At 43.4% G+C, this 20,520-nt stretch overlaps 2 protein-coding genes across 2 annotated transcripts; one reads left to right on the top strand and one right to left on the bottom strand.

Annotated features, from left to right (window-relative positions):
- Positions 1-12,371: 12,371 nt before the first annotated feature.
- Positions 12,372-13,916, bottom strand: LOC149384749 (uncharacterized). The gene is made up of 3 exons (XM_089626150.1): positions 12,812-13,916; positions 12,612-12,691; positions 12,372-12,506 (listed from the first exon to the last, which is right to left on the bottom strand). The coding sequence occupies exons 1-3, from the start codon at positions 13,914-13,916 to the stop codon at positions 12,372-12,374; spliced, it is 1,320 nt and encodes a 439-aa protein (XP_089482276.1).
- A 1,915-nt stretch (positions 13,917-15,831) lies between these two features.
- AHP4 (HPT phosphotransmitter 4) lies at positions 15,832-19,072 on the top strand. Its single transcript, XM_089626683.1, has 6 exons — positions 15,832-16,096; positions 17,190-17,320; positions 17,426-17,494; positions 17,930-18,001; positions 18,713-18,785; positions 18,884-19,072. The coding sequence occupies exons 1-6, from the start codon at positions 16,037-16,039 to the stop codon at positions 18,929-18,931; spliced, it is 453 nt and encodes a 150-aa protein (XP_089482809.1). The 5' UTR covers positions 15,832-16,036; the 3' UTR covers positions 18,932-19,072.
- Positions 19,073-20,520: the final 1,448 nt, after the last annotated feature.

Below are 20,520 nucleotides of genomic sequence, written 5' to 3'. Positions count from 1 at the left end.
TATTGCATCTAAGTAGTTAGTCGCACAACCATCTTATAACATGTTAAGTAATTTCAATTATTATTTGGGCATACTGGCGAGTTTCTAGAAAAATCTGTAGCATCTATAGATTTTTTTTATATAGTTTTTGTATTTTGTATAATAGTTTTGAGGTTATTGTATTTGAAAATTATATAGATTTTTTATTTTTTATTTTAGAGTTCTAAGGGTTGTATAAATTGGTTCTTCTCTTCTTTTAATATAACTCAGCTTATTCAGCTCTTTGAGTTTAAATTCTTGTTTCGCGTTATGAAACAATATTGCCAATTTTCTGAGAAAGGTTAATGATTAAGTAATTTTCACGGATTCAACTTCAGATTCTAGGGTTTGAAGAAGATGAGAGAAAAGAAGAAAAGAAAACTTTCATCTGAAATTGTATTTCCTGAATCCGAAATTACAAACAACAAACAGTATTTAACCAACATAACTAACAAGCTTAGGGAAACGGAAAAGATTGATTTGTCCTCACTTATTAATGAATTAATAAGGGCAAAAACGTAAACTGACAAGTCATTCAAACACGCAGTGAATGATGAATTGAGACCTAAGAAACATCAAACTGACTAAGAACACAAATAAAACCATCAGATTCCATTACTCCCCCTCAAGGTGGACGAAAGATGTCCTTGAGAGCCAGCTTGGACATAAAAGAGCGCAATGCTGGTGTAGGAAGAGGCTTAGTAAATGCGTCAGCCAGTTGATGTTGTGATCTGACCGGCAACAGCTTTAAATCACCACATTGCACATGATCACGCGCGAAATAGAGATCAATCTCTATGTGTTTCGTACGTTCATGAAACACGGGATTGGTAGCGATGTAGATCGCTGCTTGGTTGTCACAGAACAGCACTGTGGGATTACGTTGTACAATGCAAAAGTCACGTAACAGCTGTTGCATCCAAAGCAGCTCACTTGTTGCAGAAGCCAGCGAACGATACTCCGCTTCAGCTAAAGATCTGGCCACTGTGGTTTGTTTCTTTGATTTCCAGGCCACCAACGAGTCTCCAAGAAAAACGCAATAGCCTGTGATTGAACGCCTTGTCCCTGAACATGTGCCTCAGTCTGCATCCGAAAACCCTTTAATCTGAGTCGATGAAGAAGCTGAGTAAAACAGTCCTTGTCCAGGTGAACCTTTAATGTAGCGTAGCAAATGATGAGCTGCCTGTAAGTGGACAGTAGAAGGAGCCTGTAAGAATTGACTCAAGGCATGTACAGCAAAAGTAATGTCAGGTCTAGAGATAGTGAGATAAAGAAGACGGCCAATCAAGCTCCGATATTGTGTCACGTCTTCTAAAGGAACTCCCTCCTCATAATTCAAGGAAGATCTGGGATTAATGGGAGTTGACACTGGCTTTGAATCTAGGAAACCATAGTCTTCTAGGATCTGAAGAGTGTACTGTCTTTGACTCGAGACAATACCAGCCTTTGACCTGACTATCTCAATCCCAAGAAAAAATTTCAGAGGGCCTAAGTCCTTGAGCTTAAACTTAGAATGTAAGAAAGCATTGACTTCATGAATGACTTCTTTGTTAGGACCTGCAACTATAATATCATCCACATATAATAATATAGCCACAAAATTGTCATTAGATCCACGTGTGAAAAGAGAGTAATCAGCCTTAGATTGTACAAAACCAGAAGAAAGGATGGCCTTAGTGAAGGTAATGTTCCATTGCCTAGAGGCTTGCTTAAGTCCATAGATGGACTTATGCAATTTGCAAACACGTTTGGTGTCTGCCCTTTTTTGCTCCCCCTGTTTAGCATACCCCAAAGGTATATCCATATACACTTCTTCAAACAAATCATCATTTAGAAAGGCATTATTAAAATCCAATTGAGCTAAGAACCAGTTATGTGAATCAGATAGGGCAAGTAAAACTTTGACAGTAACAAGCTTAGCTACTGGAGAGAAGGTGTCAATATAATCAACTCCCTCTCTTTGATTGTATCCTTTTGCCACTAGCCTTGCTTTATGTCTGGCCAAAGACCCATCAGAATTGAATTTGTTGGTGTAGATCCACCGACAACCAATGTTCTTCTTATTTGGTGGTAAGTCAACAATACTCCAAGTATTGTTATCTTCCATAGCCTGTAATTCATCAGTCATGGCTTGCCTCCAATGTATATACTTGCAAACTTGGTGATAGTATTGAGGCTCAAAATGCTCAGAAACAGAAAGGATGAAATGTTGAAAGGAAGGAGATAGACCATCATATGAACATAATTTAGAGATATGATGTGGAGATGGTAAGTGTACACCTGATTTCATCTTGATCATACTACAGTGATAGTCTTTGAGCTTAGTAGGTGGAACTCTTGATCTATCTGATCGTCTAACAGGGATGATGGTGATATCTTCACTAGGAAGAGGACCAGGACTTTGTGAGGCTAAGTCATGTGGAGTGTTTGTGTGCTGATGTGGACCAAGACTGTGTGAAGGTATGTCCTGTGGAGCATTGTTATCCCCATCAAGATGAAGATTGCTAATATTTTCATGATCTGAGGAAATATCATCTGCAACATCACACACAGGTAAATGCAACACAAAATCTGGAAAAGGATCAATTGTATGAGACTAGGTTTTGAGGTTATGGAAAGGAAAAACCTGTTCATGAAAAATAACATCCCTAGAGATAAACACTTCTCTAGTGTTTAGATCCAGTAATTTGTATCCTTTGATACCTGGTGGATACCCAATGAAAATACACTTCCTTGCTCGAGGTTGGAACTTAGTACGATGAGCTTGAAGTGTAGATGCAAAAACTAAGCAACCAAAGACCCGCATAAAATTGTAATCAACATCTTTAGTGAACAAAACATTGTAAGGACATATGTGTCCTAACAGGGGACTAGGAGTGCGATTAATTAGATAGACTGCAATTAAGATACAATCAAACCAGTAGATGATAGGAATTTGAGATTGGAAAAATAAAGCTCTTGCAATATTAAGAATGTGTTGATGTTTCATGTTGTCGGTCGTTTTCGGAAAACCCGAGACGCCAAGAAGGCACGTCGCTCAAAGGGCCGATGGTCAGGCCGGAGGTCCTGAAGAGTGGCAAGTCTTCAAGTCCTCGCCCAAACTCTTGACTCCTTGAGTCGAGCCTAGCCCCTCGAGTTGAGACTTGAGTCGGCTCCCCGAGTTGAGCCTCGCTCCTCGAGTTGAGACTTCATACAGTCTCCTCGAGTTGAGCCTTGAGTCAGTCTCCTCGAGTCGAGCTTCGCTTCTCGAGTCGAGCCTTGAGTCAGTCTCCTCGAGTCGAGCTTCGCTCCTCGAGTCGAGCCACTCTCGTCTTCTCTATATTTTGCGTGGCAAGAATGGTATTCGAAGACCCCTAAAGGCCCGCAAGAGTCCGGCAAGACGAGCCATTCACCGCGCGCACAGCACGCTGCGCCAGCCAACCGTGCAGCAAGCAGAGCGCCGCGTCAGCAAGGCAGCGCGCCGCGCCAGGCAGGCGTGCGCCGCGCCAAGACGCGCCCGCGCCGTGCGCTCCATGCGCCGCGCATCCTGCGCCGCGCGTTCTGCGCCGCGCATCGCGCGCCGCGCCCCCTGCGCCGCGCGCCGCGCGTTGTGCACCGCACTTTGTGCGCCGCGCGCTCCGTGCGCCTCGAATTGATGCCGCGCGCGTTCCTAGTCCCACATGGACGCCAAAGGACCCTTCTAAGGCCCCCAAACACCTATAAATACCCCTCTCATTGAGGGGAAAGCCATCCCATTCTTTCTCAAAGAACTTGAGACTTCTCTCTGCTTCTCTGGATGCCATCCTTGGCCTGAAGCAGATTCTCCTCGATTTCTCGTTCTCAGAGATTCTGAAGCGCTTTCCGGGGACTCCCGAGTGCCGCCTCTCTTGATCGAATGATTAATCTTGAGCCCACGAGTGCTCTAACGGTTTTCGACTGAAAATCGTCTACGCGTCTAGCACCCTAGACGCGTCCACTATTTCTGACAAGAAATCGCCTACGCGTCCGGCATTTCCAACTAGGAATCGCCTACGCGTCCGGAATCTCCGCCACAACAAGGAACTCTTGACTTAGAGTCTTCCACGTCTCCAAAAGAGAGAAAACACACATTCTCTCTCGCATACGCGATCTCCGAAGTTCTGAGACGTCGCCGAGGACTCCTCCGCCCCTCGTCTCCTTCGTTGAGCACGCCTCTCCGCCAAGGCTCCGCGCCTCATACTGCGTCTCACACGCTTGAACTACGTTCTGACCTGATCCCACGCACGGGTACGTAGGCAGCCGACAACCAAGGCACGGTCACTCCTCCTCCTCACCCCCTACCTCTCCCGAGAGGCGGGTTGATCGGAGAAAACCCTAGCTCGAGACTATCGAGTTCACACTCTTGGCCCGGGTGCGATCACTTGGTCCGGCCTTGGATATAGTTGTTCATTTTCGTGCGACAACATTTTGGCGCTAGAAGAAGGGGACTTCTCGACCTATTCAGCCCGAAATCCCTTCTGTTCATCTTCTTCTTTTCTTCGGCGAACTCAGCTTTCTCGAACTTGAGAAACGATGAGTAGCCAACCACCCGTACGTTCTGAGGGCGTGAACAATCCCGAAAACGTCACTGGGACCAAGAAATACTTCTTGCGCTCCCGAGCGCATGGTGACGAAGAGTCGCTCCACGAAGAGAGCTCGACCCGTTCACCATCTCCATCTCCTGATAGCAGGGACAACCGCATCATGAAGTTAGAGGAGAGTATCCGCCGACTGAAGGCGAGGAACGCAAGGTACCACAGCCGACTAGCTGCGAAGCAACCTATGCGTGACACGGTAATCCCCAACGGGGATCCTGAGAACCTCAACGAGGAAAGTCGCGACCGCGACCCTGATTACGAGGGTACTAGTGAGTCGGAGGATATTGAGACTTCTCTCACGAAGGACGGGGGACTCCCCGCCGTGGTTGAAGCCGGTCCGTCGAATCCCTTACCCCGAACAGGCGATGCGCCGGCAGCCTCTCAAGAGGGGAATTCCCGACGTTCGGCCCTCGACCGACTAGGTCAAAGGGAGAATGTTACGGAGAGTCAGGGCACGCGGAGAGCGCGCCGTCGCAGACGAAGCCCGCACCTCCGTATGACCAGCCCTGATCTTAGGGATCACTTCACCGCCCAACGCATTGAGCGTGGCGATGACTTAAGAGAGCGAGTAAGCTCTCGACCAAACATCCCCGTAGCAGCCCCAACTAACGGGAACCGCCGCACGGGTCAAGGGTCAAATGAAAGACGACAGGTGACTCCTCCCGAACAGGGAGTTACTCCGACTACCGGTCTCGATGTGATCACAATGATCCACAATCTTCGAAATGAAGTACGAGATCTCCGAGAACACGGAATAGGCGGAAGTGCCTATGGGGTCGTTGAGGAGAAGTCCTCGCCTTTCACGGCTCAGATATTGGCCGAGGTATGCACGGGAAATTTCAAACTCCCGAACCTTGCTCCATATGATGGAAAGGCAGATCCTGCTTACCACATCCAGCACTATGAAACCTGGATGACGATCCAGGGTGTTTCTCCTGGCGCCATGTGCCAAGCTTTTAGTCTTACCCTCGCCGGACCCGGCTTCGAGTGGTTCAAGAACTTAAGGCCGGGAAGCATCCACTCGTTCAAAGACCTGAAGGACATGCTCCTAGCACGCTTCGCTACATCTATGGTCCAAAAGAAGACCAAGATGTACCTGTGGTCAATCAGGCAAGAGAACGGCGAGTCTTTTAGACGATACCTCGCCCGATTCACTGAAGAATCAAATAAGGTCGACCGCTTTGACGACAAAGACGCAATCACTGCCATCATTGAAGGCTTGCGCACAAGTGACTTCCTTAAGTCCATCGTCGGCCGTATCCCTTCTACTACGGCCGAGTTAATGACTCGAGCCAAGACCTTCATGGGAGTCGAAGATTACCTCGATGGCCGCAAGGGCGATAATCAAAGCCCTCACCGCCGAGACGAGCCTAGCAACGAGCAAGGCAACTCCCGTAAAAGACGAAACAGAGGGGGTCAGACTTCTAATAGTCGACCTCCGATGCCCCAAAAGCCGTAACTTGCGGAAAACTTTAAGGGCTACTCGTCGTTCACGCCGCTGAACACAACGCCGGATCAAATCCTAGCTTTGGCACGTGACAAGTTCACTCCCCCGGCTCCAATAAGCAAAGATCCCGCGACTCGCGATAGATCTAAATATTGCGAGTTCCATCAGGAATACGGTCACTTGACCTCTGAATGCTACAGTCTTAAAAGGCAGATCGAGGCATTGATCCAACGGGGTGAGCTAAAAGAGTTCATGTTACGCATGATTAGCGCTGCGGGCCCCATCTCGAACAGACCACAGTCTGGCAAGGGAGGAGAAACAGCCGCTTCTGCCGACCGAACCACTGCTACTGCCGACGCCAATCCGCAACTCCACGTTGTAACCACCATACTGGGTGGCCCACAAGATGGAGACTCAGCCCGACAGCGGAAGAAATTCCTGAGGGCCGCGTCCCAAGGAGACGCTGCTATGCACGTCAACCTCACCTACGAGGAACCTCCGTCCGTACCTCACGAGACGATGTACTTCACCAACGAAGAGGCCAAGCGAGTTGTGCATCCGCATAATGACGCGATTGTACTCAAAGCCCAAGTGGCTAATAACTTGGTGAAAAGGATTCTCATCGACAACGGCAGTGCTGCCGACATAATATTCAAGTCCACCTTAGAGCGCATGAAGCTCGGGGGGCTACGCCCATCTCCGACCCAAACACCTTTATTCGGGTTCACTGGGGAGAGAGTCATGACCGAAGGCATCATCGATGTACCGGTCACCTTCGGAACTCCCGGAGGCATTAAAGTCGTTCACATGGTCCCATTCCTAGTGGTCGACCAAGAGTCCCCCTACAACGTAATCGTTGGGCGACCCACGCTGAACCGACTAAGGGCTATTACTTCAACATACCACCTACTGGTGAAGTTCCCAACTGAGGATGGAATCGACATCATGGCTGGAGACCAGTCCCAAGCCAGAGTATGCTACATCCAAGGAATTGATGGAAAGACCGCTAGAAAGACGGTTAACACGATCTCCCAATTCAGAGATAGCGTCGAGTCGACCAAGGTCCTCCGCCAAATCCACGAAGACCTCTGCATGACACTCAAGTGCAAGGCGCCGACGTCTTCATCCCAAACAGGGAGGGACCCCACAAAGTCTGCCAAGTCATACATGACGAGACACGCTACATCAAATACACGGACACCGATCTGTCGCCTGTGGAATACGGGACACTTGAGAAAGTACTACCAGTAGCCAGCGCTTCCCCCCATTTTATTTCTTTGCTTTCCAACATTCAATAAGGCCTACGAGCCAATGTTTTAGGATTTCCTATCTTGGCAATATTAATAAAGTTCGACGTTTTTCTTTCAAAATCCACTTTATCAAAGATTTTCAATCGTCAAAGATTACACCCAGGGGGCTAGTGACATAGGCAATGGTAAGTACGCTCAAAATCCTCAAGAAAGTACGCTCCACAAAAAGAAAGCACGCTCCATCAAAACAAAACACCCGAACATAAAACGGGAACAAGCGTGCACGTAAGACGCCTCAGTGGCGCGCCGTAAGACATCCCCGAGATGCAGGCTAAAGACGCCTCTGCGGCGCGCCATAAGCCATCCCCGAGATGCAGGCTAAAGACGCCTCCGCGGCGCACCGTAAGCCATCCCCGAGATGCAGGCTAAGACGCCTCCGCGGCGCGCCATAAGCCATCCCAGAGATGCAGGCTAAGACGCCTCCGCGGCGCGCCATAAGCCGTCCCAGAGATGCCGGCTAAGACGCCTCCGCGGTGCGCCACAAGCCATCCCAGAGACGCAGGCTAAGACGCCTCCGCGGCGCGCCACAAGCCATCCCAGAGATGCAGGCTAAGATGCCTCCGCGGCGCGCCACAAGCCATCCCAGAGATGCAGGCTAAGACGCCTCCGCGGCGCGCCATAAGCCATCCCAGAGATGCAGGCTAAGACGCCTACATGGCGCACCTAAGACGCCTACATGGCGCACCCAAGTCGTCCCTCGCGACACACCTAAGACGCCTACATGGCGCACGTAAGACGCCTACATGGCGCACGTAAGACGCCTACATGGCGCAACCAAGTCGTCACTCGCGACGCACCTAAGACGCCTACATGGCGCACCTAAGACGCCTACATGGCGCCACCAAGTCGTCCCTCGCGACGTACCTAAGACGCCTACATGGCGCACCTAAGACGCCTACATGGCGCACGTAAGACGCCTACATGGCGCAACCAAGTCGTCCCTCGCGACGCACCTAAGACGCCTACATGGCGCACTTAAGACGCCCACATGGCGCAACCAAGTCGTCCCTCGCGACGCACCTAAGTGACCTACATGCCGCATCTAGGCCACCCCTCACGACGTGCCTACGATGCCTAAAACAACGTACAGAGCCGTCACTAACGACGCGCTCTAAGTCACCACAAGGCGCTGCGTACGATGACTAATCGCAACGCACTAGAAGCCGCCATAAGGCGCACCTGAACCGCCACACTAGGCACAGTTCAAGCTATCTCCGCCACCGCCGACTGAGCACGATCACACCCGCCTTGGGAGACTCTCCATTCCGTGCGAGCTAATCAAAGCTTCTCGTAAAAACTCACAAACTCTGCCTCTGAGTGAGAACTTCGCTCAGCCTGAGCGAGCTGAGACTTCACTCGAGCAAGCTCCTCCTGGAAGAGTCCCAGGCAACAAATGAGGTCGTGTAGAACCTCCTCGAGTTGAGTCATTCTCCTCGAGTCGAATCTCGCTCCTTGAAACGAGTCAATTTCCTCGAGTCGAGACACGCTCCTCGAGCCGAGCCAGTCTCCTCAAGTCGAGCATCGCCCCTTAAGTCGAGTCGCCCTCCTTGGGTCGAGCCTTGCCCCTCGAGTCGAGTCATTCTCCTCAAGTCGAGCATCACTCCTCAAAGTCGAGTCGCTCTCCTTGAGTCGATTCTTGCTCCTTGAGTCAAATCATTCTCCCCGAGTCGAGCATCGCTCCTTAAAGTCGAGTCGCTCTCCTTGAGTTGAGCCTTGCTCCTCGAGTCAAGTCGTTCTCCCAGAGTCGAGCATCGCTCCTTAAGTCGAGTAGCCCTCCTTGAGTCGAGTCTTGCCCCTCGAGTCGAGTCATTCTCCTTGAGTCGAGCATCGCTCTTTAAAGTCGAGTCGCTCTCCTTGAGTCGAGCCGTGCTCCTCGAGTCAAGACATCCTCCTCAAATCAAGCCATGCTCCTCGAGTCGGGTCACTCTCCTCGAGTCATCCCCCTCGAGTCGAGCATCACTCATCAAGTCATTCTCCCCGAGTTGAGTCTTGCTCCTCGAATCGAGTCATACTCCTCGAGTCGAGCATCGCTCCTCGAGTAGAGTCATATTCCTTAAAGTCCAGCCAATCTCCTTGAGTCGAGCCTAGCCCCTCGAGTTGAGACTTGAGTCGGCTCCCCGAGTCGAGCCTAGCCCCTCGAGTTGAGACTTGAGTCGGCTCCCCGAGTTGAGCTTCGCTCCTCGAGTTGAGACTTGATTCAGTCTCCTCGAGTCGAGCTTCGCTCCTCGAGTCGAGCCTTGAGTCAGTCTCCTCGAGTCGAGCTTCGCTCCTCGAATCGAGCCTTGAGTCAGTCTCCTCGAGTCGAGTCCCGCTCCTCGAGCAAGCACCTGGAGCGATGTGAAGAACAGGTTAGCCAAAGTAGAGACCCGCGCTCGCGCCTGGGGAATAAGGGCCAATCTTCCGAACGCAGACAAAGAAGCGTCACCAAGGTAGGAATGGCGGATGCCCCGTGAGACCGACTTATGCTTGATGCGTGGTCAAACTTTTAGCGTTTATCCCCGAGCAGTCGAAGCCCTCCGGTGCGGCAGAACCTTCCGCCAGGTGCCACTCCGTCTTCTCGAAGCATCAGCCCGCAGCATCAACCTCCGTCTTCGAGACCTCGGAATGAGCACGCCTTTTGCAAAATGCAAAAGTGCAGTCGCCTTCCAAGCTGGCCGAGACGGAAGCCATGATCTTCCCCTAATAGGTCACGATTACACAATCGTCGCCCTGCTAGTCACCGTCGAGTCCCATGGACTCCGGATTGATGATATTATCAAGCAAAATGCCATCGAAGAAAGACTTGGGCGTGACTTCGCCAAAAGACAACAAGCTGCGACACGCCGGTATGCCTCTGCACAAGTGCGTGCCCTACATGCCTACGCATGTCCCCTTTGCTCCGGGACTAGAGTGACGGACGCAAACGCGTCTGCCTCGCCCACGTCAAGCTACGTCTCCTATCCGCTTGGATCCTCCTCCACGTGTCGATCACACACGCGTGTCGAGAGAGACGGAAAAGCGAGAGAGAGCACTAGCAATTGTGAGAATATCCTTCATAACCACAAAAGCTTCGTGACAGTGAAGCTCGGGGAAGTCTGTTTTCCTCAAACACCCGGCGGAAACAACTAAAAGTTCACCGCCCGGGGCCTCCCGAGCGATGAACTTAGGGGGCTAATGTTGTCGGTCATTTTCGGAAAACCCGAGACGCCAAGAAGGCACGTCGCTTAAAGGGCCGATGGTCAGGCCGGAGGTCCTGAAGAGCGGCAAGTCTTCAAGTCCTCGCCCAAACTCTTGACTCCTTGAGTCGAGCCTAGCCCCTTGAGTTGAGACTTGAGTCGGCTCCCCGAGTTGAGCCTCGCTCCTCGAGTTGAGACTTCATACAGTCTCCTCGATTCGAGCTTCGCTCCTCGAGTTGAGCCTTGAGTCAGTCTCCTCGAGTCGAGCTTCGCTCCTCGAGTCGAGCCTTGAGTCAGTCTCCTCGAGTCGAGCTTCGCTCCTCGAGTCGAGCCACTCTCGTCTTCTCTATATTTTGCGTGGCAAGAATGGTATTCGAAGACCCCTAAAGGCCCGCAAGAGTCCGGCAAGACGAGCCATTCACCGCGCGCACAGCACGCTGCGCCAGCCAGCCGTGCAGCAAGCAGAGCGCCGCGCCAGCAAGGCAGCGCGCTGCGCCAGGCAGGCGCGCGCCGCGCCAAGACGCGCCCGCGCCGCGCGCCGCGCGTTGTGCGCCGCACTTTGTGCGCCGCGCGCTCCGTGCGCCTCCAATTGATGCCGCGCGCGTTCCTAGTCCCACATGGACGCCAAAGGACCCTTCTAAGGCCCCCAAACACCTATAAATACCCCTCTCATTGAGGGGAAAGCCATCCCATTCTTTCTCAAGGAACTTGAGACTTCTCTCTGCTTCTCTGGATGCCATCCTTGGCCTGAAGCAGATTCTCCTCGATTTCTCGTTCTCAGAGATTCTGAAGCGCTTTCCGGGGACTCCCGAGTGCCGCCTCTCTTGATCGAACGATTAATCTTGAGCCCACGAGTGCTCTAACGGTTATCGACTGAAAATCGCCTACGCGTCTAGCACCCTAGACGCGTCCACCATTTCTGACAAGAAATCACCTACGCGTCCGGCATTTCCAACTAGGAATCGCCTACGCGTCCGGAATCTCCGCCACAACAAGGAACTCTTGACTTAGAGTCTTCCACGTCTCCAAAAGAGAGAAAACACACATTCTATCTCGCATACGCGATCTCCGAAGTTCTGAGACGTCGCCGAGGACTCCACCGTGCCTCGTCTCCTTCGTTGAGCACGCCTCTCTGCCAAGGCTCCGCGCCTCATACTGCGTCTCACACGCTTGAACTACGTTCTGACCTGATCCCACGCACGGGTACGTAGGCAACCGACAACCAAGGCACGGTCACTCCTCCTCCTCACCCCCTACCTCTCCCGAGAGGCGGGTTGATCGGAGAAAACCCTAGCTCGAGACTATCGAGTTCACACTCTTGGCCCGGGTGCGATCACTTGGTCCGGCCTTGGATCGAACCGCCCGAGGTTTTCAATAGTTGTTCATTTTCGTGCTACAACATTTCCTTTCGACCACTGAATTTTGATGTGGGATCTCCACACAGGAGTATTGGTGCAAAATTCCCAGCCTAGAAAAGAATTCACTAAATACCAATTCTTTGGCATTGTCAGACCTGAATTGTTTGATAGTGCAAGAGAATTGGTTAGTAATCATAGAGCAAAAACCAGGTATAATCTTGTGAACGTCAGATTTATTCCTCATCATGTAAACCCAACAAAATCTACTACAATCATCAACAAGAGTGAGAAAAAATCTATAGCCAAAGTGAGAAGTCACGGCATAAGGACCCCAAACATCACAATGGATAAGATCAAAGATATTTTCAGAAACATGATTTTTAGAGATAAAAGGTAAACGATGCTGTTTAGCTTAGGGGAAGATGTAACAAGGTTTATGTTTATCAAAAGACATGTAAGACAGCTTAGACTTATGGGATTCTAATCTCTTAAAGGAAAGGTGACCAAGCCTGTTGTGCCAAGTAGGCAGTGATGTTGTGGATGTGAGTTTGAGCCATGTTCTTGAGCACGTACAGTCCTTCATGCCTCTCACCCTTGCCAATCATCATCCTGGTCTTGATAACCTGGATATTACAATCATCGTATGAGAAGGTAACAATACAAGAAGAATCTAACGTCAAAGAGCTGACTGATATCACATTAAATTTGAATTCAGGAACATATAGCACATCTTTGAGCATTAGATCCTTGCTTGCAATAACATCACCATAAAAGAGAACAGGTATCACCAAATGGTTGGGCAAGGTAACTGTGGAATTGTGCAAATGTTTCAAGCTGTGAAAGAGAGACCTATTTGTACAAATATGTCTAGATGCACCAGAATCAACAATCCAACTAAGTCTAGAATTAGTAATACAACCTGAATTACAGTTTAAGCAGCAAGAACCTGGATGGAAATGTGTCAGGTTGACATTGTATTGACCTTCTTGCGTGGTTGGTGTTGTAAGCTGGTTGGAAAGCATGTTGATTATCTGGTGTATCTGATCATTCGAGAGAGTGGATGTAGACACATTGGAGTCATTCTTTGTTTCCATTGAGGCCTCTGCAGCATTAGCTTGACTCTTTGACCTTGGCTTATATCCGGTGGGATAACCGTGCAGCTTGTAACGCTTGTCTATAGTATGACCAGTCATCTTGCAGTGAGCACGGGTAGGACGATCCTTCTTGTTACTGTTGGCATTGGCGTTGGTATTGACCTTTCGCTGGTCATTGATAGCCATGGCCACAGAGATTGACTCATCTTGGCCTGCAAAAGTATCAGGGCTAACATACCTTTGTTTTTCATCTTGGCGGACCATTGCAAAGGCCTTGTTGATCGGAGGTAAGGGATCCATCAGAAGGATTTGTCCCCGGACAGTGGTGAAGGAATCATTCAGTCCCATGAGGAACTTCATTACATACTCATTTTGTATGACATTGAGTAACTCCTTCGATCCTCCACAGGTGCACACACAAGCTGGTCTGAAATTGCTCAATTCTTCCCAAAGAATCTTCAGTTTGGTGAAGTAGACGCCCACAGATTTCTGATCTTGGACCAGATTCATGATCTCACGTCTTAGCTCGAAGATTCTTGGTCCATTGCTCTGCTCGTACCTTTCCCGAAGATCCTTCCATATGTCTTTGGCATATTCTCCATAAACCACACTAGACGCGATTTCGTTGGTACAGGAGTTGAGAATCCAGGTGATCACAATATTATTGTTCCTTCTCCAAGAATGAAACAAATTCACATCGGATTCTTCAGGTTTCTTGATGGTTCCGTCAATGAAGCCAAGTTTATTCTTGATCGAGAGCGCCATTTTCATCGACCTGCTCCAAGAAGGATAGTTTTCACCATTCATTTGAGTAGTGACCAAGATCATACCAAGAGAATCGGTATGATGTAGAAAGAAAGGATCAAGAGACACGTCAATTGGAGCCTTTCGTGCGGTGATTCCAGTCGCCGACAATTCTCCAGACATGGCTTCTTGCATCGTCGATACAGATCGAAGCAGAGAAGGAAAATGTCACAGAGAATGAGAAAAGAGCTTAGCTCTGATGAAGATCTGATCGAATCCTGAGTCGTGAAAGTCACTCTGATACCATTTCACGTATTCAACTTCAGATTCTAGGGTTTGAAGAAGATGAGAGAAAAGAAGAAAAGAAAACTTTCATCTGAAATTGTATTTCCTGAATCCGAAATTACAAACAACAAACAGTATTTAACCAACATAACTAACAAGCTTAGGAAAAAGGAAAAGACTGATCTGTCCTCACTTATTAATGAAATAATAAGGGCAAAAACGTAAACTGACAAGTCATTCAAACATGCAGTGAATGATGACTTGAGACCTAAGAAACATCAAACTGACTAAGAACACAAATAAAACCATCAGATTCCATTAGTAATAGACATTCCAATATGTCCATTAATAAATTTATCATTTTTATTTGTGTTTGAAGTATTTAGAGTGTTTGTAAAAATAAAATAAAATAAACATCATCTCAATTTTGTTCCGAGCTAAATTACTAGAAAGCTTTTTTCCTTTTCATACTGAGAAAATATAAATAAATAAATAAAAAATAAAATCTTATAATATTGATTTTGAAAGGGAAGCTGATATAGTAGATTTTACTAACTACATTATTTAGCAATTTTTTAATTAATGTAATATAGGGTTAGTTGTAGTTTTGATGCGAATAGTTAGACACTTGATGTAAAAGAAATTGAATATTCCGGATTAGTTCATATATAGATTAATATAGTATTCTGTTAAGTACTAATGGTATTTTCGAAAATAAGATATGTGTGCTATATACGTATATGTGCTATATAAGAGTATATTTGCAAAAAGAGTGTAATATTTGGATTCTCGAGTGACCAATCAAAAGCTACAACCTAATTTTGCACATCAAAGAGTATAATAATTATATCTACAAAGAGGAACATACATCTAGAATCTTCATATATTGTGCCCTACATGATTCGTACACCACAATCTGATTAGCAATATATGTAGCCTTTTGAAATGACTTTAAATTGCTGGGAACTCTCAATCACTAGAACAGAAATATGCCGCAGGACCTTAACCATAATAAGAAGAAAAATCATAGTTCAGAAAAAGTAATAAACAATGAAAAAATATCAGTATCTCTTGTGTTTTATTGAAATCATGCATTTATATTCTGTGTTTTCAAAGTTATCAGTTTTCCATTAATTGTAAATAAATATCTTATGTCTTATTAATTGTTTAAATTTTATTCCCTTATTGATGTTTTGATTGATTTTTTATTGATTTATAAAAAAAATGACAAAAATATATTTAAAAACCAAACCTCTCTCTTATTATTTTCTTCTTTGAAACCTTAGTATCACCAAAAGCAAACAAGTTCTTTTTTTTTTTTTTTTTTTTTTTTTTTTTTTTTTTTTTTTTACCTTGAATGCTTGGAACAACACCGTGACGAATATAAACTCCTATGGATTAATAGTGTGCAGTTTTTTTATTAGAGGAAGATTGTAAGTTTTCTAAGGGTAATGTTTATCATTTTTGATAAATTAATAAATAAATAAAAATATCAATAAGAGGAAATATTGTAACAATTAATAAAATATAAGGTATATATTTTACAATTAATGAAAAATTGGAGAGGTAAATATGATAGACTTGAAAACACAGAATATAAATGCATATTTCAATAAAATACAGGGATACATGTGATATTTGACTAAAAATAGTTCAGCCTCAAAATATACATAATCAAATACATTGTCACTTCCCATAAAAAAAAAATAAAAAAAAAAATACATTGTCACTAAATTATTTGATGGCCAATAGATAATCATCACGTTATTGTCGTAACTAATTTTCTTAGTTATTCATTCGCTATATATACGGCTGTTACAAAAAAAGTTGTCGATCCACGTGGATAATACCATATTCTACTTCACTCTGTTTTTTAGCACTCACTCACTCTCTCTCTCTCCCTCTCTCTCTCTCTCTCATTGCAACCGCTATATATAGCTACCCACTCTTCGTTGTTTAGCATCATTCTCCGTTCTTTGTTAAACTTCATTTTCTCACCTCTCACACACACACACACATCTTTTAACGTAATGGAGAGAAACCAGTTCCGCAGGCAGATTGCTGTGATGAGACAATCTCTGTTTGATCAGGTTTGAATTTCCACTTATTACTTCAATCACAAATCATGTTTTTGCTGCTTCTTCCATTATTTTTCTCTCGTTCATTATCAGATGCCAAAACCACGATAGGTATACTTGAGTATATATTACATACCACACAGATTTCCTCTCAATTAATAACACATTGTATTAAACTATGATGAAAAGTACTTATGCGTCTCAAACTTAAATATTGAAGTTCAAGAGTAGACCATATTGTATAATATGATGCAGTGCATGCATAACCAAAATATATAAAGCATATCTATGATATAATTGATAGAAAAATGTTTCCTACTAATGTATATGATGATCTAGAACTACTATAACTTAATTTAAATGTTTGAGAAATTAATCTGTGTTTGCGGTGCATGCATGAGCAAAATATATAAAGCATATCACACACACGCGCGTGCATAAGCAGAGTCACTAAAGACTAGTGATTATGCCCCTGCCTTTATGAAAATTCAATTTTTTATCTTTTTTTTTTTTTTGTAAGTTCAAAATTATATGATTTTTTCATAAATGTCCCTTTATATATTTTTCTTTACACGCCCCTATAAAATTTAGAATAATTTTAAATTAATCATTTTTCTCCCCTAACTATATATAAATCTTGATTCCGCCACTGCGCATAATGTTTCTTGTGAACTCTATTTGTATTAATTTGTTCCTTAAAGGTAGAAAATAAACTCAAATTAAAACCTTCGAACTAATTGCGATACATGTGCTCCTAATTTGATCGTATAATGAAAATAAATATATCATTTTCGAATTAATATCAAACATATATTATTAAACTGTCAACATTTATGATGATTTGATATCAATTACACTAAAAATTGCGTCATAAATTACGTAGACAGCAATTGTAAACACCTTGAACCCCTACATTTATGAACAAATTTATCTATTTCTAACACAATTAATTTTGATTCAATTAACTTTAAATCTCCAGATCATGATACTTGAGCGACTTATGGAAAATTAATCCTACAAGTATATATATTTACATTCCATATATTTGTCAATTAAGAGAAGAAAAGCATGTAATTTTTTCTTTGGTTATGGTGGAAATTTTCAGGGATTTCTGGACGAACAATTTATTCAAGTGGAAGACTTGCAAGACGATGCTAATCCGAATTTCGTGGAGGAAATCGCTACATTATACTACCGGGATTCATCTAGACTCATTCATAACCTTGATCAGGCATTGTGAGTCAAATCAACAACTCAAACATTAAGTTTAAAATAATCATATATTTAATCAATTATCCCAGTATTATAATTATACATAATCATATACACGCTGACATGCAGAGAAAAGCGTCCACTTGATTTTAATAACTTAGACAACTTCATGCACCAGCTGAAAGGAAGCAGCACAAGGTAAAGTTATTATAAGCAAATTATACACACACACACGCATATGTATAATCAATACTTACACTATTTTAAGAAAAACTAGCTTTTTTAAAATAACCGTATTTTAAAGTTCCCCTATAATTATATCAAATGTGCTTATAAGCCTCTAGTATCAATTTAAAAGTAAGAATGGGCTCGCCATAACTTTGATTTAATGCGGCATGCGTCTCTCTAATAATTTTTAAATATATTTTAATTTTCTTATGCACTAGGGTAGGGTGATTATTCAATTTAAGAAAAATATAGGTAGTAATCTTTAAAATTTACTCAAAAAGCTTATTATATATGGCTAAAATCCTGTGTATATACACATATAAGAGTGTGGGTTGGTGATCTGTATATAAGACATGTGATGGGTTTAGCGCAACATATATTTACATGGAACTTTATCTTTTTCAGCATCGGAGCCAAAAAGGTGAAAGCTGAATGCACTCATTTCAGGGAATATTGCAGGGCTAGAAATGGAGATGGGTAAACTTCCTGCACTGCTTCTAACGAATTCAGGAGTTACTCCATTATTATAAATTGGTTTTGAGAACTTAAAATACCATTAAATTCCAACAAAGTCCAAATGAATATATGATCTAATATGTTGTATTCCGTGTAAAATGAGTGATCACAAAGAGTCACCATCTTGATAGACATAGTATATAACTTGAACTGAGAAATAACTTCATTAAGTCATGAGTTACTTCTTTCATTGACAATTGATTTAAACAACATATATATACATATATATATATATAGATATAAATTGTTAGGGTGAAATTAGCTGCGATGATAGTGTAAGAAGCAATATGTAACTCTATTATTCTTTCTAATATATATATAAAAATAAAATATAACAAAATATAACTTATTCTTTACAATGAATCCAATCTGCGTAGATGTCTTTGGTCGTTTTGGGTGTCCAGTTAATCTCATCTGTTTGTTTTAATAAAAACTTATAACTAACTTTAAGATGTGATATTATATATATATATGTATGTATATATATATAAACAAAAGAAGGAGTTCCTTAAAACATAGAATACTAAAAAAAAATATTTAGAAAATAGTTCTGCTCTCATGTTTATGTCTCACAACATACAATACTATGATCTATATACACTTCAGGGCTATATAATATAGGTCTCCCAAAACAAAATACAAAATGATAAGTTGAATGACTTGGATGTGCAGGTGCATAAGGACATTCCAACAATTGAAGAAAGAGTACACGGTGCTGAAAAAGAAGCTTGAAACATATTTTCAGGTATGTTATGGATCTCAAACCATACAACTTGTGACAATCAAATGATAATATTAATGTCAATATCTCAATTTGTTTTGTCTCGGTTATATTATATTCAGATGGTAAGACATGCTGGGCCAACTCAAGCTGCTCGCCGCCCCAAGTAATGATATGATAGGGTTGCAATTTCTATATATCTTTTCTTTTTTCTTTTTTCGTTCTCTCTTTGGAGCTCTCCCAATAATTAAGCAAGCTGTTGCCTTATGTTAATATTTGTATTACTCGTGTTTTTATTTTTATTAATTGAATAAATCCATATTATCTATGAGAATCGCTTATCACAACTACATTATTGAGATGTCTTTTTAGAGAGAGAGAGAGAGAGAGAGAGAGATTATAGTGGAACAGTATTGCCTCAAATGGGCAGCTCTATAAAATTAGATTACTCCGCTACCATTCATGACGAAAAATAAACGTTTCATTCAAAATGTGTAAATTCTTCATTACTTTTTTTTTTTTTTGAACTGTCCGCGTTTTTTATTCCAGGATGTATAGATGGGGTTTCTATATAAGGGCAGATATAACTATGGCACACAAATTATGGAAGTAATTGTGTGTGTATTTTCTTTCAATAACGTCTGACAGAAAGATAGATCTGTATATACATTTCTTAAATAAAAAAACAACCGAACAACTGTGTGTATAATTAACGATCACAATTGCAACTGTGAATGGAGGAGATTGAAAAATGTGTATAAAGTTCATTAATGGCAAAGCAATAATCTTAAAGCTTAACTTCTCTGTATGATTGCATCAATACCCACAAAGTTAGGACTATGATCCAGAGCATATTCTTTGATTGGACCATTATAAAGGTGTATGTGCACTAAAAAAGACGATATATATATATATATATATATATATATATATATATATATATATATATATATATATATAGGGATGTATAAAGGCGCGCGTTATGATGCTTGTGAGCACCTTCACATCATGATATGCGGTGTTGGGCTCTGGTATGACATGAGATTTTATTAAATATTTCTGTCCGTAGTTTTTAGTACATTTTGAACGGATTTTTTCATGGGATAAAAAAAACAAAAAAAACATCCCGTCTCTTCTTTTAGTTTTCTTTCTGGGATTATTCCACTTTCATAACCATTTTAAAAACAAAATTCCATAATCCAATACAAATTTTTGTTACACTTTTATAACCTATAATTTTGATCACTCTCTCAAATTCTCTTGATTGTTTAATTTATTTTTCCATGGCTACCATTCCTTTAAGATAAAATAAAATAAAAAAATTAAATTTTCAATATTCATAAGATACCTTCACAAATAAAAATCAAATATGTTATTACATGTGTCGTTGGCTCATTTTTTTTATCGGCAATTCTTCTCTTTAAGATGTCTAGCAACATGGCCCGTATGTTGAATGATCTTGACCACAAATCTCGCGATATCTTATCTGGTCCGATATATTTGTGAGGTTTCCAATTTTGCTAAAGATTGTGAAAGAGCTTCTACATATATTTTCTACGCATTTATGGGAAATGATAGTTCGACTTCCATTTGTTTTCACCACTAAAAGAAACATTCTATCCATGGTAGTCTTTTCTAAGCATTGCTTATGCATTCTGTATTCTTGGACATGTTCTACTAGTGTTCCAAGAAACCGTGTGTGTCTATGTGTTTATCTCTATCTTGTGCTCCCGCTTATTTGTGCGTGATAGAGACTAGG

Source organism: Urtica dioica, chromosome 9 (assembly GCF_054948205.1).
Source record: "Urtica dioica subsp. dioica isolate 48M chromosome 9, U.dioica_male_clone48M_v1_H2, whole genome shotgun sequence".
Classification (NCBI taxonomy): Eukaryota; Viridiplantae; Streptophyta; class Magnoliopsida; order Rosales; family Urticaceae; genus Urtica; species Urtica dioica.
The sequence above is the reverse complement of the archived record's forward strand: the minus strand, read 5'-3'. Positions and strand labels throughout refer to the sequence as shown.

Excerpts from the sequence above, each read along its gene's own strand:
- LOC149384749 (XM_089626150.1), bottom strand. The coding sequence starts at position 13,916 with ATGCAAGAAGCCATGTCTGGAGAATTGTCGGCGACTGGAATCACCGCA. Across the intron at positions 12,692-12,811 it reads AGGTTCTTGCTGCTTAAACT|TTACCTTGCCCAACCATTTG; the intron begins GTAATTCAGGTT and ends ACAATTCCACAG. Across the intron at positions 12,507-12,611 it reads AGGATCTAATGCTCAAAGAT|GTTATCAAGACCAGGATGAT; the intron begins GTGCTATATGTT and ends TGTAATATCCAG.
- AHP4 (XM_089626683.1), top strand. The coding sequence starts at position 16,037 with ATGGAGAGAAACCAGTTCCGCAGGCAGATTGCTGTGATGAGACAATCT. Across the intron at positions 16,097-17,189 it reads GACAATCTCTGTTTGATCAG|GGATTTCTGGACGAACAATT; the intron begins GTTTGAATTTCC and ends GGAAATTTTCAG. Across the intron at positions 17,495-17,929 it reads CTGAAAGGAAGCAGCACAAG|CATCGGAGCCAAAAAGGTGA; the intron begins GTAAAGTTATTA and ends TATCTTTTTCAG.